General features: G+C 38.1%; 1 protein-coding gene across 1 annotated transcript in view; it reads right to left on the bottom strand.

Moving 5' to 3' along the window:
• The window catches only part of LOC105217725 (BMP-binding endothelial regulator protein), a 30,167-nt gene extending 11,991 nt beyond the window's left edge, over positions 1 to 18,176 (bottom strand). Inside the window, exons 1-2 of the mRNA XM_011192866.3 lie at positions 17,680 to 18,176; positions 5,822 to 5,907 (exon numbers count right to left, since the gene is read on the bottom strand). Coding sequence (XP_011191168.2) covers positions 5,822 to 5,907; positions 17,680 to 18,169 — 576 coding nt within the window. The 5' untranslated portion in view covers positions 18,170 to 18,176. The remainder of the gene's footprint in view (positions 1 to 5,821; positions 5,908 to 17,679) is intronic.
• Positions 18,177 to 18,658: the final 482 nt, after the last annotated feature.

Here is an 18,658-nt window from a genome sequence, read left to right as displayed (position 1 = left end):
TGGGTACTGCATCGAACACTTTCAGAGCTGGAGTGTTTTCGTCCATTCGGACAACATGACCTAGCCAGCGTAGCCGCTGACTTTTTATTCGCTGAACTATGTCAATGTCGTCGTATAACTCGTATAGCTCATCGTTTTATCATCTGCGGTATTCGCCGTTGCCAATGGTCTGAGGACCATAAATTTTGCGCAAAATTTTCCTCTCGAAACCCCTAGTGTCGTCTCATCTGATGTTGACTTAACGAACTACCTTCACTTATATCAATCAAACATAATTTTTGCATTCAGAAAGATTTTTTGTAATTTAACTAAGTCTCGACTTAACTTAGTTTAGTATAAAAAATCTAATCATCATCATCATCAACATCATTAAAATCGAAATACTATCATTAGTTTGAACGTATCAAAAGGCAAGTCTTGGTATAATGTCTGTCACCGTGTAACCTAATCGGTCTGCTAGGGTGCACCTATAAAATTACTGTTTCTTAAACAAATTATTTAAGTTCATTCATTAACGGACAACCTTAAAGTAGTTGCATGAACTTTTTCATAGATTATCTTGCATCTCCCCGTATCTTCAGATATTTACGAGCATGTCCATAAGTACTCGTATGCATGCATGAGTACACAATTTTTCCGAGTTGTGTCAATTGCCAAAAATCTACGCAATAAAGAAGAAATGCCAAAAACAACAATAACAACTGTCTCACTGAGATGATTTTAAGCTCTGCAATTCATTTGCCACAGCACTCACTCTATATTACAATCATACTCATACTACATGTTTAATACATACAAATATAGCAAGTACATTATATAGAGAGAAGGAGAAGAAGAGAATTAACAGTTAATGGGGTAGTTCGATAAGTTGCTGACTGAAGCTTGTAATCATTTTAACTTTTTTTGAACATAATTCACAACATTGGACATTGTTAGCACCTCGGATGGAAATACTGGGGAGTAAGCCTTCTCTAATCCAATGGAATACAACTTTCTGGAACAAGGTTTAGCTCTCAACCAGTTTTCGAATATACGAAATAATATGAAAATTCTCGGAAAAATAAAGCACTGGAGATATCTAAATTTGGGGGTTTCTTGAAAAAGATGGTACGTGATGTGAAACTTAAGTGAGAAGCGTAAGGCTTATGAAATCTTAGAAAACTTGTTTCAAGCGACTTATCCCTCCAGCTGAGAGGCATAACATCGCAAAAGTGAATCGCACAAAAATTGTCGGGGTGGGTCAAAAGAGATGACAGAGGTCTGGAGTAATTTCGGTTGTTGTTGTAGCGGCAGAAAATATTCCCCTAAAATTATTCTTGGCTGGACAAAAATCCGGATCCATACTGATTACGTAGAACCGATTGTTGTGGGAACCGCCTAGAGTAACTCTTATGTATTGGTTCTTATGCTGGTCCGAGTCGTCACACTAAACACCCACTCAAAGGAACCTCGAATTGATGTTGTAAAAGACAAAATTTTCTATAAAACTATGTCAAAAAGTTCTCGTAGTCAACTTACTCGTCATAATCGACTCTCTGTCACTGTTTCCAAGTTAAACAAGTAAGGTAGGGCTAAGTTCGGGTGTAACCTAACATTTTTACTCTCGCAATTTATTTATTTAACTTTATTTATATTATATAATACACAATTTGACACACTTAGTCGCCATATATATGGTATAAAGTCCATTGAAAGTTGGAAACCATAATATTAGGTTAGAAGCACCGAGGTCCTCATGTTCTATATATGGGGCCTTGAAAACCTATGGTCCGATTTCGGTGATTTTTAGAATGGGGCTGCCACACTATTAACATAGTATTTGTGCAAAGTTCTGCACCGATATCTTCACTAGTACTTACTTTATATATTGTAAAGTAAACGATTCAGACCGACTCCAAAGTTCTGGTATATAGGAAGTAGGCGTGGTTGTAAAGCGATTTGGCCTATTTTCCCAACATATCATTGGGATGTAAGGAAACTATTACAAACCAAGTTTCATTGAAATCGGTCGAGTAGTTCCTGAGATATGGTTTTTGACCCATAAGTGGGCGACGCCACGCCCATTTTCCATTTTGTAAAAAAATCTGAGTGCAGCTCTCATCTGCTATTTCTTATGTGAAATTTCGTGTTTCTGACGTTTTTCGTTAATGAGTTAACCCACTTTTAGTAATTTTCAACCTAACTTTTGTATGGGAGGTGGGCATGGTTATAATCCGATTTCTTTCATTTTTGGACTGTATTAGGAAGTGGCTAAAAAAACGACTGCAGAAAGTTTGGTTTATATAGCTCTATTGGTTTGCGAGATATATATAAATAACCGATTTGGGGGCGGGACCACGCCCACTTCCCCAAAAAAATTACATCCAAATATGGCCCTTCCTGGTGCGATCCTTTATTCCAAATTTTACTATTATATCTTTATTTATGGCTTAGTTATGACACTTTATGTGTTTTTGGTTTTCGCCATTTTGTGGGCGTGGCAGTGGACCGATTTTGCCCATTTTCGAAAGCAACCCTCTCACGGTCCCAAGGAACATGTGTTCCAAGTTTCATTAAGATATCTCAATTTTTACTCAAGTTACAGTTTGCACGGACGGACGGACGGACAGACGGACATTCGGATTTGAACTCCACTCTTCACCCTGATCACTTTGGTATATATAACCCTATATCTAACTCGTTTAGTGTTGGGTGTTACAAACAACCGTTATGTGAACAAAACTATAATACTCACTTTAGCAACATTTGTTGCGAGAGTATAAAAAGGGGAAATTGCCTCTATACAGAATTATTTGAGTCTCAGTATCTTGAGATCTTGACGAAAAAAATCGAATCAAAAAACCTCTCAGCCTAAATATAGACTAAATGAAATATTTCACTTTTACAGTTCTGTAAGCATCAAAAAGAAAACTAAGATTGAAACTATCATGAGAAGGTGTGATCTCCAAAAAATATAAATTTTCATTGACAGAATTTTGAACTCAAAAAGCACTCTAATTGAGCTTTTTCACTTCAACAATTGTTGTTTGGTTGCTTTTCTGAAAAATTTAATCACAATTTCGATATAATCAAGTTTGCACGCCTAAAAGTAGACTATGTTGTATTAAAATTTCACTTTAAATCTGCTCATAGCATACGTAATGCGTTACTAACTACTCAAACAGCCCTCGTATTGAATACTAGGCACTAGCATGTTATAAAATACAGTTGTATGGAAGCCTGTATGCATGTGTGCTATGCGAGTTTATGTGCGTGTGTGTCCGAAATATTTGGCTCATATTTCAATGTATTTAGTGTGTTGCCAAAACAGCTGCCTACGGTACATTTCCTTTCAGCTGAGCATAAATCACATTATTTATAAAATGGCATGGAAATATAAGAGCGCACAACAACAACAATGACTATATATAAAATATAATATACATAAATATGCTTTATGTATTTTATTTATTTACTTTATTGAGCTGCATTTTGGCGCTGCTGGCCGCTGTCCACCATACACAGACACACACATACATATTGCTGGCAATTCATAACGATTTCGCGTTGTTGAGATCAAGAACCGAGCGCCGAATATGGCCACTGGCCAGTTCAAGCTGTTTGCCCTCTATTTCATTCATTTCGATTATTTTTTGTTTTCTTTTATTATTTGCTTTGAGGTTAACTTGCATATTTACCACTCTCAGTGTATATTTGTGTGTGTGTCTGTGCGTATATTGGCTGCAGAACGCAGTCGCCAAGCTCACGCAATGAAATTTACGCATCCGCAAGCGCTGTGCGTTGGCCTGCTCAAGGGCGGTGGGCTGCATAGAAAGCATGTGGGGAGTGGATGCTAGCTTTGCATGTGTATGTATGTGTGTGTTTGTCTGTCTGTCTTCAATGCAGTCAGTAATACTGAGCGGATTTTCGCATATAAATCATTCATTATAAGTGAACACACACACACACACACTCACACAATCTTACATTGAGTGCTTTACTCACCACATTAACCTCCGCCTGCGACATGTACTATATCGATCTGAATGTGTATATGTATATATATAATATATGTGCATATGTGTGCGTGTTGGTTCGTGCTCCTTTTGACTGCTGTCATTTGAGATTATGAATTTTAGCGTTTGACAAATATTTGGGTCAATAACTTGGCTGCTCATGGAAGCGGCAAAGACGTCTACAGCATAAAATTTTGTAGCAACAACAATAAAAACAACAAATATAACAGAAATGTTAAGCGCATTAAATACACATACACACACACATACCCACACGAATATGTCTAGTTGGCAATAAGTTGCGACGCTGTTCTCTGGCTAGATAAATTATAATCAACTCTTATGCTTTATGGCTGAACAAAATTCATATGAATGTACAACAACACTCATACTAAAGCGGACATACATGCAAGTATATATATTGAAAAGGGTGTCCAGTTAGAAATAATAGCCTTACTCAGAATTGTGCCCAGCTCTAGCAAAGTAAGTTGAAGAGTGAAGCCAAGTGTTGCTTCAATTGCTCCGAAAACATAATGGTTAATATTTAATATTTCACCAAATTCGACTATTCGAAGCTTCAGTCGCATATAAATATTAAAATGGACATAGAGAGAGGTTAGAAGCACTTTATGAGAGTTTTTTAAATCCAAAACTGCTCAAGGGTTATTTCTGTCTGTGGGTTCAGCCTGAATACTCAGACCAAGCTAACTCACTTTCCCGAGCATTAGTTTAAGGAACCACAGCACAGTGTTCGATAACAATTTGTACTGAGAGGTCCTTCCTCTACGAATTGAGCTAGTGGAATATTCAACTCAAGTAACTAGACACGTATTCATTTCGTTGGTCTTATTCATTTCGAATCTAAATACTCTGGAAACGGACTAACAGCTAATCAAAATCTGCGGCTTGTAATGTATTAAATTTTCTTCTTTTGGGACCAAACCCTTAATATTGGTAAGTATTTTGAACATTGGGTTCGGTATACCTGTCTTAGGTTTATATCATACTTATTTGCTTAGGTTCTACATGACGTCCTCCACCTAATACAAGGAGATCAAGATAGAATCAAGTCAAATAAACCAAACGAACAGTCAAACTTTCCTAGTAATGGTGAACTAACAAAAGAGATGAGTTCGAATCAGTCTTTCCACATTTAAATAGAATCGGTAGTTTTCTACTGATTTTTATCGTTCCTGGTATACCGAAATGAGTTAAGGCACGGCAACGGGTCCGTTTCAAAAAAATCCAAAATTTCGTATCTCAGCCGCAATGTCGAATTCCAAGTCTATATCAATTCCATGAAATGTATATCCAATCAGAGACCATCAACGCAGTAGCATTCCTCAAAACTCTTTAGAAAATAGCCCATGGGTCTTAACAGAGCACCCTTTATTCCAGCATATTTAGACGATTACAGATTTCCTTTTGCAATTTCTCATGATTATAGTTGTGTACTTATTTCAACGCAATTTTTTGCAATTCTTGCATAATTTTTACATTTTCGGAGTTCGCGTGATTTTTTGTGAGTTTGTGTGTGTGCGGGTCTTTGAGTGCTTGGCAATATGATTTGTTTCTATGTTATGATTGCAATAAACTTAAGGAGATGCTCTGCACTTATGCAATTAATTTATCTTAAGTTTGAAAGCAGCTCAACAGCTTTTGGCGTGAGAGCGAGCTGCTGATAAGCAGACTGAGATTTTTTTTGGATCAAGTTTGCAATACTGAAGATTACTAAGAGCTACTTTAATTGTGATCGTTTAAATTTGTTTTTCGATCTCAAAAGATGCTTTGATATGGTATAAATTTATGATGTATTTTTAACTCACCTTACAGGTACATTGAAAACAGTTTGATTTTATTAATTCCGGAATTTGCACCACTTCGCCCTCATTGGAACAGGATAGTAATTTACCTACAAAAGAGAAAGACATATATGGTGAGTACTTTAAGAGATAATAAAGCAAATAAAGAGTAATATAGATTTATAGATTAAAGATAATAGTAAATTATAATATAAGACAACACTGTGATTGGAGACCAGAAATTGGGTTTACATAATCGGAATGCACCCAGATTTGTATTTCTACAGCATTACTCGAATTAACCGCCACAAGATCTAGACAAATACGAATAAAGTACACCCTTACTTGGATGCATTTACTTAAAAAGAAAGCAAAAACTGGATAGACTATGATCGAAGTGGTGTATGTGTATGTGATTGCCGTTGAACCGTTTAGCCGGTTATAGCCGAATCGACGATAGTGCGCCACCTGTCTCTCTCCTTCGCAGTTCGGCGCCAGTTGGAGATCCCAAGTGTAACCAGGTCGCTCTCCACCTGGTCCCTCCAACGGAGTGGAGGCCTTCCTCTTCCTCGGCTTCCTCCGGCGGGTACTGCATCGAACACTTTCAGTGCTGGAGTGTTTTCGTCCATTCGGACAACATGACCTAGCCGCTGTCTTTTTATTCGCTGAACTATGTCAATGTCGTCGTATAACTCGTACAGCTCATCGTTCCATCGTCTGCGGTATTCGCCATTGCCAATGTTCTGAGGACCATAAATCTTGCGTAAAATTTTCCTCTCGCAAACTCCTAGTGTCGTCTCATCTGATGTTGACATCGTCCAAGCTTCTGCACCGTAGAGCAGGATGGGAATGATAAGCGACTTGTAGAACTTGATTTTGGTTCGTCGAGAGAGGACTTTACTGTTCAATTGCCTACTCAGTCCAAAGTAGCACCTGTTGGCAAGAGTTATTCTGCGCTGGATTTCGAGGCTGACATTGTTCGTGTTGTTGATGCTGGTTCCCAGGTATATGAAATTATCTACGACCTCGAAGTTATGACTGTCAACTGTGACGTGGGAGCCAAGACGCGAATGCGCCGACTGTTTGCTTGATGACAGGAGATATTTCGTCTTGTCCTCATTCACCTCCAGACCCATTCGCTTCGCCTCCTTATCCATGCGGGAAAAAGCAGAACAAACGGCACGGTTGTTGCTTCCGATGATATCAATATCATCGGCGTACGCCAGGAGCTGTACACTCTTGTAGAAGATTGTACCTTCTCGGTTTAGCTCTGCAGCTCTTATAATTTTCTCCAGCATCAAGTTAAAGAAGTCGCACGATAGCGAGTCACCTTGTCTGAAACCTCGTTTGGTATCGAACGGCTCGGAGAGGTCCTTCCCGATCCTGACGGAGCTTTTGGTGTTGCTCAACGTCAACTTACACAGCCGTATTAGTTTTGCGGGGATACCAAATTCAGACATCGCGGCATAAAGGCATCTCCTTTTCGTGCTGTCGAAAGCAGCTTTAAAGTCGACAAATAGATGGTGTGTGTCGATCCTTTTTTCACGGGTCTTCTCCAAGATTTGGCGCATGGTGAATATCTGGTCAGTTGTTGATTTTCCAGGTCTAAAGCCACACTGATAAGGTTCAATCAGTTTGTTGACGGTGGGCTTTAGTCTTTCACACAGTACGCTCGATAGAACCTTATAAGCGATGTTAAGGAGGCTTATCCCACGATAGTTGGCGCAGATTGTGGGGTCTCCCTTTTTATGGATTGGGCAGAGCACACTGAGATTCCAATCGTCAGGCATGCTTTCTTCCGACCATATTCTGCAAAGAAGCTGATGCATGCACCTTATCAGTTCTTCGCCGCCGTATTTGAATAGTTCTGTCGGTAATCTATCGGCCCCCGCTGCTTTGTTGTTCTTCAAGCGGGTAATTGCTATTCGAATTTCTTCATGGTCGGGTAATGGAACATCTGTTCCATCGTCATCGATTGGGGGATCGGGTTCGCCATCTCCTGGTGTTGTACTCTCACTGCCATTCAGCAGGTCGGAGAAGTGTTCCCTCCATAATCCCAGTATGCCCTGGACATCGGTTACCAGATTACCACCTTGGTCTCTACATGAGGATGCTCCGGTCTTGAAACCTGCGTTAAGTCGCTTAATTTTTTCATAAAATTTTCGAGCATTCCCTCTGTCTGCCAGCTTCTCAAGCTCTTCGTACTCACGCATTTCGGCCTCTTTCTTTTTTTGTCTGCACATGCGTCTCGCTTCCCTCTTCAGCTCTCGGTATCTATCCCATCCCGCCGTTTTCTTATACAGTCCAAAAATGAAAGAAATCGGATAATAACCACGCCCACCTCCCATACAAAGGTTAGGTTGAAAATGACTAAAAGTGGGTTAACTCACTAGCGAGAAACGTCAGAAACACAAAATGCAGAAGGAAGCTGCACTCAGATCTTTTTACAAAATGGAAAATGGGCGTGGAATCGCCCACTTATGGGTCAAAAACCATATCTCAGGAACTACCCGACAGATTTCAATGAAATTCGGTATATAATATTTTATTGACACCCTGATGACATGTGTGGAAAATGGATGAAATCGGTTCACAACCACGGCTACTTTCTTTATAACTCAATTTTGAATTTCATCTGAATCCTTCACTTTATAATACATATATACATTAGGAATTAATGATGATAGCGAAATAAAACTTTACACAAATACAGTATATGATCTGTGGCATCACTTGTGAAAAAATTGTCGAAAACGGACTATAACTTTTCAAGGCCCCAGATATCGAACATGTTGAACTCAGCGTCTAAGGTTAAATTTTAACCGAAAATATGGGTAAATATCTCAGCTAATTTAATGTAATTCAGAGGAAATTGTTTTCTTCCAATAGTGTGTCTCTGTTCCAAAAATTATTAAAATCGGGTCACAACATCTCCTAGCTCCCATATACCTAATTATAGGTTTTTCAAAAATTCGTTGGGCTTTATTACGCATATATGTATTGGTTAATATGTGATATAGCTTAGCAAAATTAAGTGAGCGTATAGTATTGGATATAGTGTCCCTTGCTGGTGAAATTGAATGAAATCGGTTCAGAAATTACCTCAACCCTCATATCTATATATGACGATTTTCGTTATTCCATTAAACTTTATGCCGAATTTATGGGTAAATTTGTGCGTTATCTTAATAATATTTCTTCAATAAATTGCGAGAGTATAAAATGTTCGGTTACACCCGAACTTAGCCTTTCCTTACTTGTTAAATTTTCAATTGCCCAAAAGTCCAAAGTGTTGATTCGCCAGACACGACTCCGTGTGATTATTTCCTATTTTCAAAAATATAGAGAACCTTTAAGAGCTGTCGTTTTCAAATATACAAGAATTTGGCGAAAGAGCCAAAAGCTATCCCAAAAATTGAGTTTGAGAAATGTTTCGACGATTTGAGGTAGCGCTGGCATAAGTGCATAATATCGAAATGGGGACTATTTTAAAATGGCATTAATTTAGACGAATAAATAAATATTTTCTAAAAAATTCCCGTTATTTTTTGAACACATCTCTTATTTGTTTCTTGTATGTTCTGTTAATCTTACATGCTGTTTTTATGTTTCTTATTTATGCTGGCGCTTAAAACATGACACATACATTTACACATACACACTTACATACATATATATATATATTTATACATGCATATAGACACTCTCAAACGACCATGTTATTTATGAGGTACTAAGAACACACTCCTAATAGCTAATATCTACCTGTAAAGCAATTTGATCGGACAAATCTTTCGACGCAGCAACAAAAGCGGTGCCCTTAAGGCACTCGCATGCATTTCAATTGGTTTGTGTGTGTGTTTGTGTGCGTGTAAACAATAGCGCTTATCAACACACTTAAGGCTTAAGTAAAAACGGAAATGCTACATCATCAACAAGGTGTAGAACAAACGAAATTCCTGCAGCAGCACAGCAGCCAAAAAACATGGATCGTCAACAACAATAGCAACAACAACAACAAGCACACCAATTAGAACAACAAAACAATGGTTGCACTGCTGAGCGGCAAGTTTGTTCGAGGTTTCGGTCACTTGAGCTCATTAATGTACACAATTGTTTGTTGTACGGTTGTTGTTGTTGTTGTAGTCATAGTTGTTGTTTGTACGATTACCCTACCTTTTATATTGATTGTACTTTAAGTGCTGCAAATATGTTGTGTTAAGATGCATTGTGTTGTTGTTGTTGTTTTAAATGGCGCTAACATATTTAGTGGACTGGGTGAAAGATGCAAGCACACAGAGATGCACACATACATATATATATATACAATCATTTTTGCCTTCTTTTCCACTGGTCATTCTTAAAAATCCAGCAACCGCATCGAAACAATGCTTTTAACTGTAGCTAAAGTAATACAATAACATCACGAAATAACAATAACAACAACAACATCATCATTCCAAATATTTCAAAGTGGTAAACGAAAGAATGTCTGTGAAGAGTAGGAGTTACTGCAGAAGGTTGTAAAAGTGAACCGAACGCTAGGTGAGGCGAGACCACCTGCATGGCAGTGGCGCTGGCGCTTCAACATGCTTTGTACTACAAGAAACGAACGCCTTCGATACCTTCATACTCCTGGCTGCACTTTTTAAAGGGTCAACGTGTTCGGTATTCGCACAGTATCCATGAAAGGCAGTAGTAAGTATATACAGTTGTGGACAAGTAAATAGATGACGGTAATACAAGCAAGTACAAAATGATTAATTTTGGGGCAGAATCGAATATATACAATCGAAGCTCTATATAGAGCTTTATTCAATAGAAATCATTTACTTCCAAGTTTTTTTTTTTTTGAGGCGAAATCACTTAAAGGTTATACTCAAAATAGGTCTTGAGATCAGTTTCTTAAGCGACTATCTCCAACTTAATTTAATACCTAAACCTTGGGGATACGAGTTGTCACTTACTCTTAACCGGAAATACATAGATATGGCCAGTATTTTGACGCTATCACAAGAATAGCGGATATTTTTGATGATTTCGTAACGAGGACAAATCGACTCATTGATCAAATATTACATCCTGAAATTTGTCTTGTTTATGTCACTTTGATGTTGTAATCAGAAACTTAAGTAATCTTGAAAAATATTTAGAAAAAACATTCAACACTAGGTGTAAATGAGGACCTCAATGAAATCCGATGAAATAATATTTAGCTGAGTTTTGGCGATCCCGTTTGAATGGATTGAAAATCTCAATCTCGAAGTTTTTGAGTCAGCCCTGGGAAGTGTCGAAGTAATGTAAGGACGAGTGACTTGTGAACTCCTCCAAAATTACTTAAACAATAGGGCGGACAGATCATAAATCAGCCGAATCTCAAATTCAGATAAAGATAAATTTTTTAATAGATCCTACTAGAAACCTGTCAGAAAAGTGAGAATGCAATTGTCCTATACAGTTATTAATAACCCATTTGTGTTCTACAATTTAGGTTGCATACATCATATACGAGATGGACGTCTTTCAGGAATGTCTACGGAGCTTTTGTTCGTTTTATAACTGATCTCCAATTGAAATGAGGCAGGTTTTTCCTTATCGGGGATTTGTTTGGACTTCTAAATTAATTTAACGGAAATCTTTTCGAAACAATTATTGTCAGGCTTTTTGAAACGTTTAAGACCTTGCATAGCTTATGTAGTTAAGTTTAGTCCACTTTTTCAAGAATAGAGAATGAAGATCTAGGGAAAAGGAAAAAAACCAATAAATTTGGAAATATAAAACGATATCTGGAAACCTATACATTGCATGATTCCAACATACGAGAGGTAAAGAATCGCTTCTGACCAAACCCAATTCTGTCAGCTCAAATTTATTAAACTATTGATTGGAATAAAAGGTAGAATATGAGTTCTCATTCAACGTTCTACCACTTCTTTATTCTTTTACCGCTGTAACTTTCTAGAATAAACTTATAATGTCACATAGCATAACGTTCATCAAAAACAGCTACAGCAATAAGCCGCATACTGCTACTATTTATGCGAACACCACTGTACCGTGTTATGTTGCTGTGTGGTAGGTATTCGTGTATCATTGAGGCCGCCACGGAGTTATCCAATCGTACAAAGTGAATGAAAATATCACAACAAAATGTGCTAGCGCCAGCTAAGAAGCACCGTAATTACCGAATGATGTTGCCAACAAAAAACATGACACAACAAAACCAAATACAGCAACAGCAACAATACAAAATAAGATAAAATAAGCAGCGGCGGAGGCAAAGGCAAAGGCAATCGGCAACACGGCAATGCCAATGGCGAAAAGTAAAAACTCCGACACGCTGCATGACACACGGATAAAAGAAGTAGAAGATGAGGAGGATGAAGAAGAGAAGCGGAGAAGGAGGCGGAATTGGAAGCAGCAGCTGAATGCATAGCATTGTCCAACATTCTTGGCTGCCTGCTGCTGGTCACCGACTACACGCCGAGCTGCTGCTGCTGCTTATCGCACTCCATCGCCCAGACGGACAGTGCAACAAAACCTTCACAACAACAACAGCAATACAAGTGTACAAGCGAACAAGTGGAGAAGGGCCACCATTGGAACGACCATTGTCTGTTGTGTCAACGGATGCAGGCCGGCATAATCAAGACATGCAACGGTTCACAATTGGTTCGGTTGGCTTTGGTTCTGCGGCGCTTCGGCTCTTCAGCTCTTTGGCTCTTCTGTGTTTTGGTAATTCTCAGAAAGGGCCAAGTGCGTGATTTAGGACTTTGCAGTGCCGCGGCAGCACGCAGCCGGTCGTTGGAGACGAGTGTGTGTGTGTATGTTCGACGTTAATGGAAAACAAATGATGGCCAAGAGTATTGCAACAACAACAATAGCAATTTTGTCATTCATTTGTTTGCAATTTTCGTTTCTAGTTTTCCGATTTGCAGTTAAATTGCTTTTTCTTCCACATTTTTTGTTGTTGCACTCTGTGTGCAATCGGCTTTGCCAAAAGCCATAGAATGTGATTCGTGCGTGACTTTTAGACTTTTAAGAGTTTTTGCTGGCGAAGCAATTGAATCAATAAATGTTTCGAGCTCAAGAGATAAGTTGGCAAGCAGTTGAGGAGACAGGTGAGCTTCAAATGGAACGGAAAGTACTTAAGCTACAACAAGTAGAGATGGTTTAAGGCAATCTAGATCTGAGAAAAAGTTGTTGAAATTAAGCAGTTCATTGAGTTCAAAAAGTCTTCTTTTAAGGCTGTGTTCGAAAAACTTCTATTGAGACTGAAAAGTCTTAGTTTTAAGAAATATCCTTCATATTTCTGCTGATGAAAACTAAAATGACAATAAAGTCATCAACCGATCTGAGTCCCGTCGGAATATGAACAAGATCCCTAGGATAATTCACATCTAGACGTTCATCGCAATCTTTTCTTCATCTAACAGCCATAAACCATATGGAAAATATTAGAAACCGCGAATCCAAAACTATAATAAAGATCTTATGCCTTTGGATTTAAAGAAATTTCATATACACTTGAAGACTGCTCTTCATACCTGAGAAACCCCAACTGACTTCTATTTCTAAACACTTAACCGATCTGGCTTTTCTTAAAGAAAGAACTCGAGACAATAATTCGTGTTGAGGCTAAGCCTGTAGTTCTAAGAACTGAGGTCCAGAAATTTAATAAAAGTCCAGAATTTAATAAATTGGCTCAGGAATCCAAGAGATTATATGTAATTATAATAATCGTCAAATAGTGATGTATATTTAAATAAGGCCAGGAAAGCCTTAAGGGAACTCCAGCCGATTATCATATACATCTTTTGCTACATTTTGTTAAGGTCTCTATTGTGATATCGACTTTTGTAGGAGCTCTGCTTCCAGAAAGAGTTGGACATTTTTAGGTGTTTCTTGAAATGAAAGGTCATTAAAAGCACAGGGTTAATGTTGGCAGAATCAACAGGTGAACTTCAGTGGTCGTGTTTCGGGAAGTCTTGACTTCAGTTTTGTTTTTTCGGTCAACAATTGAGAAGTAGCTACTGTAGGCAAACTTTTTGGAAAACCAACTGAGAAATGTACAAAAAAGAAGCATCACCACTTTGACAATCAAATTGAAATACCAAAATTGTTTTCCTAACATATTTACTGACACACATACCAACTTTGTATGTAAATATCGTTGTTTACACGGTAAATTCATTTACATAAATCTATTTAGTTGTACGCTTTAACAAACAGTGGTGTTTGTTCTCCTCAACATTGTTCATTTATTGTTACTACTATTTGTTGTTGCCTGGTTTTCGAGTTTTTTTTTTCGTTTAATCTCCACAGATTAGGGTGCTAATCTAGTATTAACAGTTTCGTTTCACGGAACTACATGTCACACCTGTCAGAATTCTAAACAGTAGAGATAAACAATGTCACTGTGTTTATGATGGCAACTGTCTGCTCTATTAGATATGTACATATATACATATATATTAGAGTGTATTTATGAATACACTAGCAGAGGTAACTTCATAAAAAAGTTCATAAAAATGTGTTTGCTTAAATCTTTATGGCGCCACAACAAACACGATACAGACGGACATACAGTGTAGTTCTACATAAATATTTAAAATAATAAATATATCTAGTTGGGTAAATATTTTAGTTGTTAAAAAAAAGAGTTTGTTGCTGGCTTAAAATTAGTTTGTTTTAATTTCTCTTTTTTTAGTAAGTTTACAGATAATCTAAATGGGTCTTATTTAAGCTATTAGATATAGAAGTCAATTTCTAGTAGTACTTTTCAAAGCAGACGAGCTTTTAGGTGTTACTACATTAAATAATCTCAGTGTAGTAGAGCCCTCATCTATACGGTTTAAGAGTTTGCGTCATCCTGTGTGAACTTCGCCATGATTCTTATCTAGAATACCTAACTCGAACACCGAGAGCACAGGGCACATAAATGTCTTTCTGAGGCATCATTTAATACCAGAAGACTTAGAGAAGTTCCCTTAATTATAAAAATATCTAATCTGTTAGACAAGATCTAATCTCGATCGAGGATCTTCAATATTTAACGGACTGACGGTATTTGACCCTGGTGTTCGGCAGACTTAGGGTACCTGCAGAGTGGACGCTCGCTTTGCGCTCGGTTCCGCTTTGAGCGTCTACTCTGCAGGTACCCTTATGCTCAGAGTACAGTTGATGTACGACCGCTATCAACTTTTCGAAACCGGGTATCCCTATAGTCAAGTAAAGTAATACCAATACCAACGTCTCCTCCACATATTTTAGCGAGCTCTCCGTTAAGCTATCGGGTCTTTTTTCGCATGACCGACATTGTACTGTTTTTAATCGAATATTCCTTTGGTTCGACGAAAGCTCTATGAACTATGCAGGGTTCATTACTACAAGAAACGTTTATAAAGAAAAGGACTTAGTTTCTTAGTCTTGTTTTGAGATTCCCGCGCCACTGAGCTGCCAATGCTGTCATGCAGCTACAGCTCTACACCTAACGCACTTTTCAACCGCATTGCTTCGACGTCATATCAGTCCAATATAAACTGGTTCATTTATAGGCAATTAATTTACATTTTCTCAACGGCAGCGACCAAATAATTCCACGATTTTAATGCGAACTGACATTTTTTGGGTTATTTGTATTTTTGTTTTACGACCACTGACTTGGTGTCGCCGTGCGGCTTCTGGCCGCTCGATTGGTACACGTGCCAACGATTGATCGATGATGGTGCCCGCCGACACTTAAAAAGCGCTAAAAAACCAAGCGGGCAGGTGTGTAGAGCGGGCTTTTGGGTGGCGAAGGCCAACGCGTGTGTACTCGTACCAATGCCTACTCTCACTTAAATACTATCCGAAAAACAAAAAATCGTTAAATGTTCACCACTTTCGCCTAATGAATTGTTTGTTTATGAAAATGTGATCGTAAAATGTTTTACAGCGGCGAATTACAATTTCTTTGGATTAACTCAAGCGTTCGATAAGCTGTTAGTTGGGTTAGATGGGCTCTGTGGCTTGGTTTGCCCGCTTTGTGAACACATATTTTGTGTTTTTGCGGTTACAAGCTAATTGATAGCCCAATTTTATTGCTAAACTTTTTGTATCAAAATAGCAATTTACATGCATATGCATAAATATGTTTTTTACATGACTGTATGGAAGGAAGGTGTGTTGGTGTGAGGGGTTTAACGACTATTCAAATAAACTTTATTGTCTCGGATGCAGTCAAATTTGATTACACGAATCGGATTGAGGCGGAGAACGCTTTAGGTTTCGGAATATATATTGGCAGCGAGTGAGACAGGACAGAAGGTTGTGGAAAAAAATGAGGGGTATAGATGGTAGAGAGAGAGATAGTGATGAGTAAAAGTTTTGTCTCCTGGAACGATGTAACTTGAACTAGTGTCGCGTATACAAAGAAAACAGTCTAAAAAGGACGACGTCTCAGGAAGTTCACCACTCCATGACTTTAGACTCCATGACCAGTTTCTATCTTAAGATCATGATTTTAGTTACTTTGTTATAATACAACTTCAGAGACTCGTTAGAGAGATATCTGGTCGGAGTGTCCCACCTTTCAATTAAAGTGGGAGGAAGAACCAACAATTAGTTAAACACCGAAGTGTATTAAATACTGAGATCCGACAGATCTGACCACGGCTTATGATAGTTTTGTGGTTTTGGAGCAATTGATGGAGCGCTGCATACTTAAACAAAGATTTACTTCCAGGTCTCTTTATCTAAACGAAGAGGCTTTAATAACCAATACAGTTTCGAACACTCATATGTGATATATGGGTTTGATTTATTGGTGAAGCATAACACTTAAGATTAAGGGAGAGTTCAAGCTCCTAAATTGTAGAGTCATAGTTTCGAGTGATTGAAAATACCTTTCTTAGCTTTCTTAAGAGGATAAATATTTTCGAAGTCAGGTAAAGGTCGCTCCTCTCATATAAGTTGGAACCCTTAATACATTTCCTTCGCACTTTGGGATTTTCGAAGTAGCTGGATCAATAGTAGCATCATTGAAGGAAACAGTGGTTTCAAACTCATGTCATCATCAAAATGCTTTGCAGCTTCTTTGAACTTCCTAACTCGCTATGTATCCTTCATGGAAAAGGAAGCTGTATATACAGGAGCTGAGTCACTTACCTGACGGTTCTTCAGATAAGATTTCAGTTAAAAACATTAGCCAATCTACATCAAATTAATTAATAAAGGCTAAGCAATATGGCAACGTTGTATCACCTGAGTGGAATCAGCATAACAAGACTCAAGAAAACATATCTCGGAAGCTCGTTGGCGAATAATTGCGGGAAAGTTTCGAATATATTTAGCTGTATTATCTGGAAAGAGCTGCATAGAGAGCTCCAACTTTGGAGGTGGATCCGGCAAATTAAGCATGTTTTTTTAAAGACACTAAGAAAGAAAATTTCACAAACGGAAAGCCCATTCCTCTTAAGAAAAATTTCGCAACTCCGCTATCTGTGTAAAAAATATATATGTACATACATACTATACACACTCTGCAATGTGAAAACCATTGATCTAATCAAATTGTTTGCTGGTTCGTTAGTAAGTTTGTTAACAGCAACAAAAACAACACCAACAACAATGGTAAGCGTATGGCTGGCCACAAACAAGCCGGTCGTGAGTTAAACGCTGGCGAAGCTCGTAAATCAATGTGCCACACGTTTTGTTGTTGTCGTTTTTGTTGCTGTGATTTTATGAGCACTATATCTTAGTTAAAGTTCAAAAAAATAAGCATTAAAATCAAATAAATTAAAGACTTCAACACCTCCGAGATGGGCAAACTTCAATAAATGGAAATTATATGCCCGCTCTCTTTCTTCTGTCCCCAGCCTGCTCCCTCAAGCTGTACTTACCAAACAAGAGATTCGTATGCGCGCTCTGCACCAGGCAAATGGCCACGATGAACACAGTTGTCAGCAGCCAGGCGCTGAACTTTGACCGCTGTCCCGACCATGACCGTAGATGGTGCGGTGCATGTTGCTCACATCCCTTCAGCTGTTGTTGTTGTTGTTGCTTCTGCTGTTGCAGTGTTTGCGGTTGTGAGGGCCAAAGATGATGTTGTTGTTGTTGTTGCCTCTGCTGACAGTTGTTGCAATGCTGCTCATCGTTGGCGCAACAACTTTCAGGCTGCTTGTCATCGGCAGCAGCAACAACAGCAACAGCGGGAACGCTATCAGTGCTATCTACAACAATTGCCATTGTGCGCACGAATTCGTTGTTCACTGTCACACGGTTTGGCGTTGGCGCTGGTGTTGTTGTTGTTATTGGTTTTGCTGTTGATGCCCGTGTTGTTGCACGCTTTGCTGTTGTTTTAATTGCAAATTGTTGTTGTTCCTTGTTCATTGCAAAAATTGTTTTCTTCTTTTTACTTTTTTTTATTCGGTTGCCTTGCGGAATTTTCGCTTTGTTTTTGTTTTTGTGTTTTTTTTCGATTCGCTTTTAATTTATTTCAGCAAAGATTTCAGGTTTTGCAGCAATGACTTGAGAGCGTCTATTCATTACATTTCAGTGTGTGGTGTTTCATTGTTGCTGTTGCTGTTGCTTTAAAAACTTCATAATGGCCTGAAATGAGGTGGAAGAGAAAGTAGAGGGGTTACAAAAAGGTTTTAGAGAAAGTGGAGCTTTTATAATTATTTTGTAATTATTAGGAAAATGGTAACCCTATACTGTATGTCAAAAAATGCATAATAATATATATTTGTTACTTTTTGAGAAATTACAATTGACGACCTTTCTTTTAATAAATTTCGTTTAAAAAGTTTTAATTTGTGTTTTATAAAATTTTGAGATCAGAATTTATTCTCGTAGCTGAAATTTTTAATGCCAATATAT

The sequence above is a fragment of the Zeugodacus cucurbitae genome, chromosome 6 (assembly GCF_028554725.1).
Source record: "Zeugodacus cucurbitae isolate PBARC_wt_2022May chromosome 6, idZeuCucr1.2, whole genome shotgun sequence".
Taxonomy (NCBI): Eukaryota; Metazoa; Arthropoda; class Insecta; order Diptera; family Tephritidae; genus Zeugodacus; species Zeugodacus cucurbitae.
The sequence above is the reverse complement of the archived record's forward strand: the minus strand, read 5'-3'. Positions and strand labels throughout refer to the sequence as shown.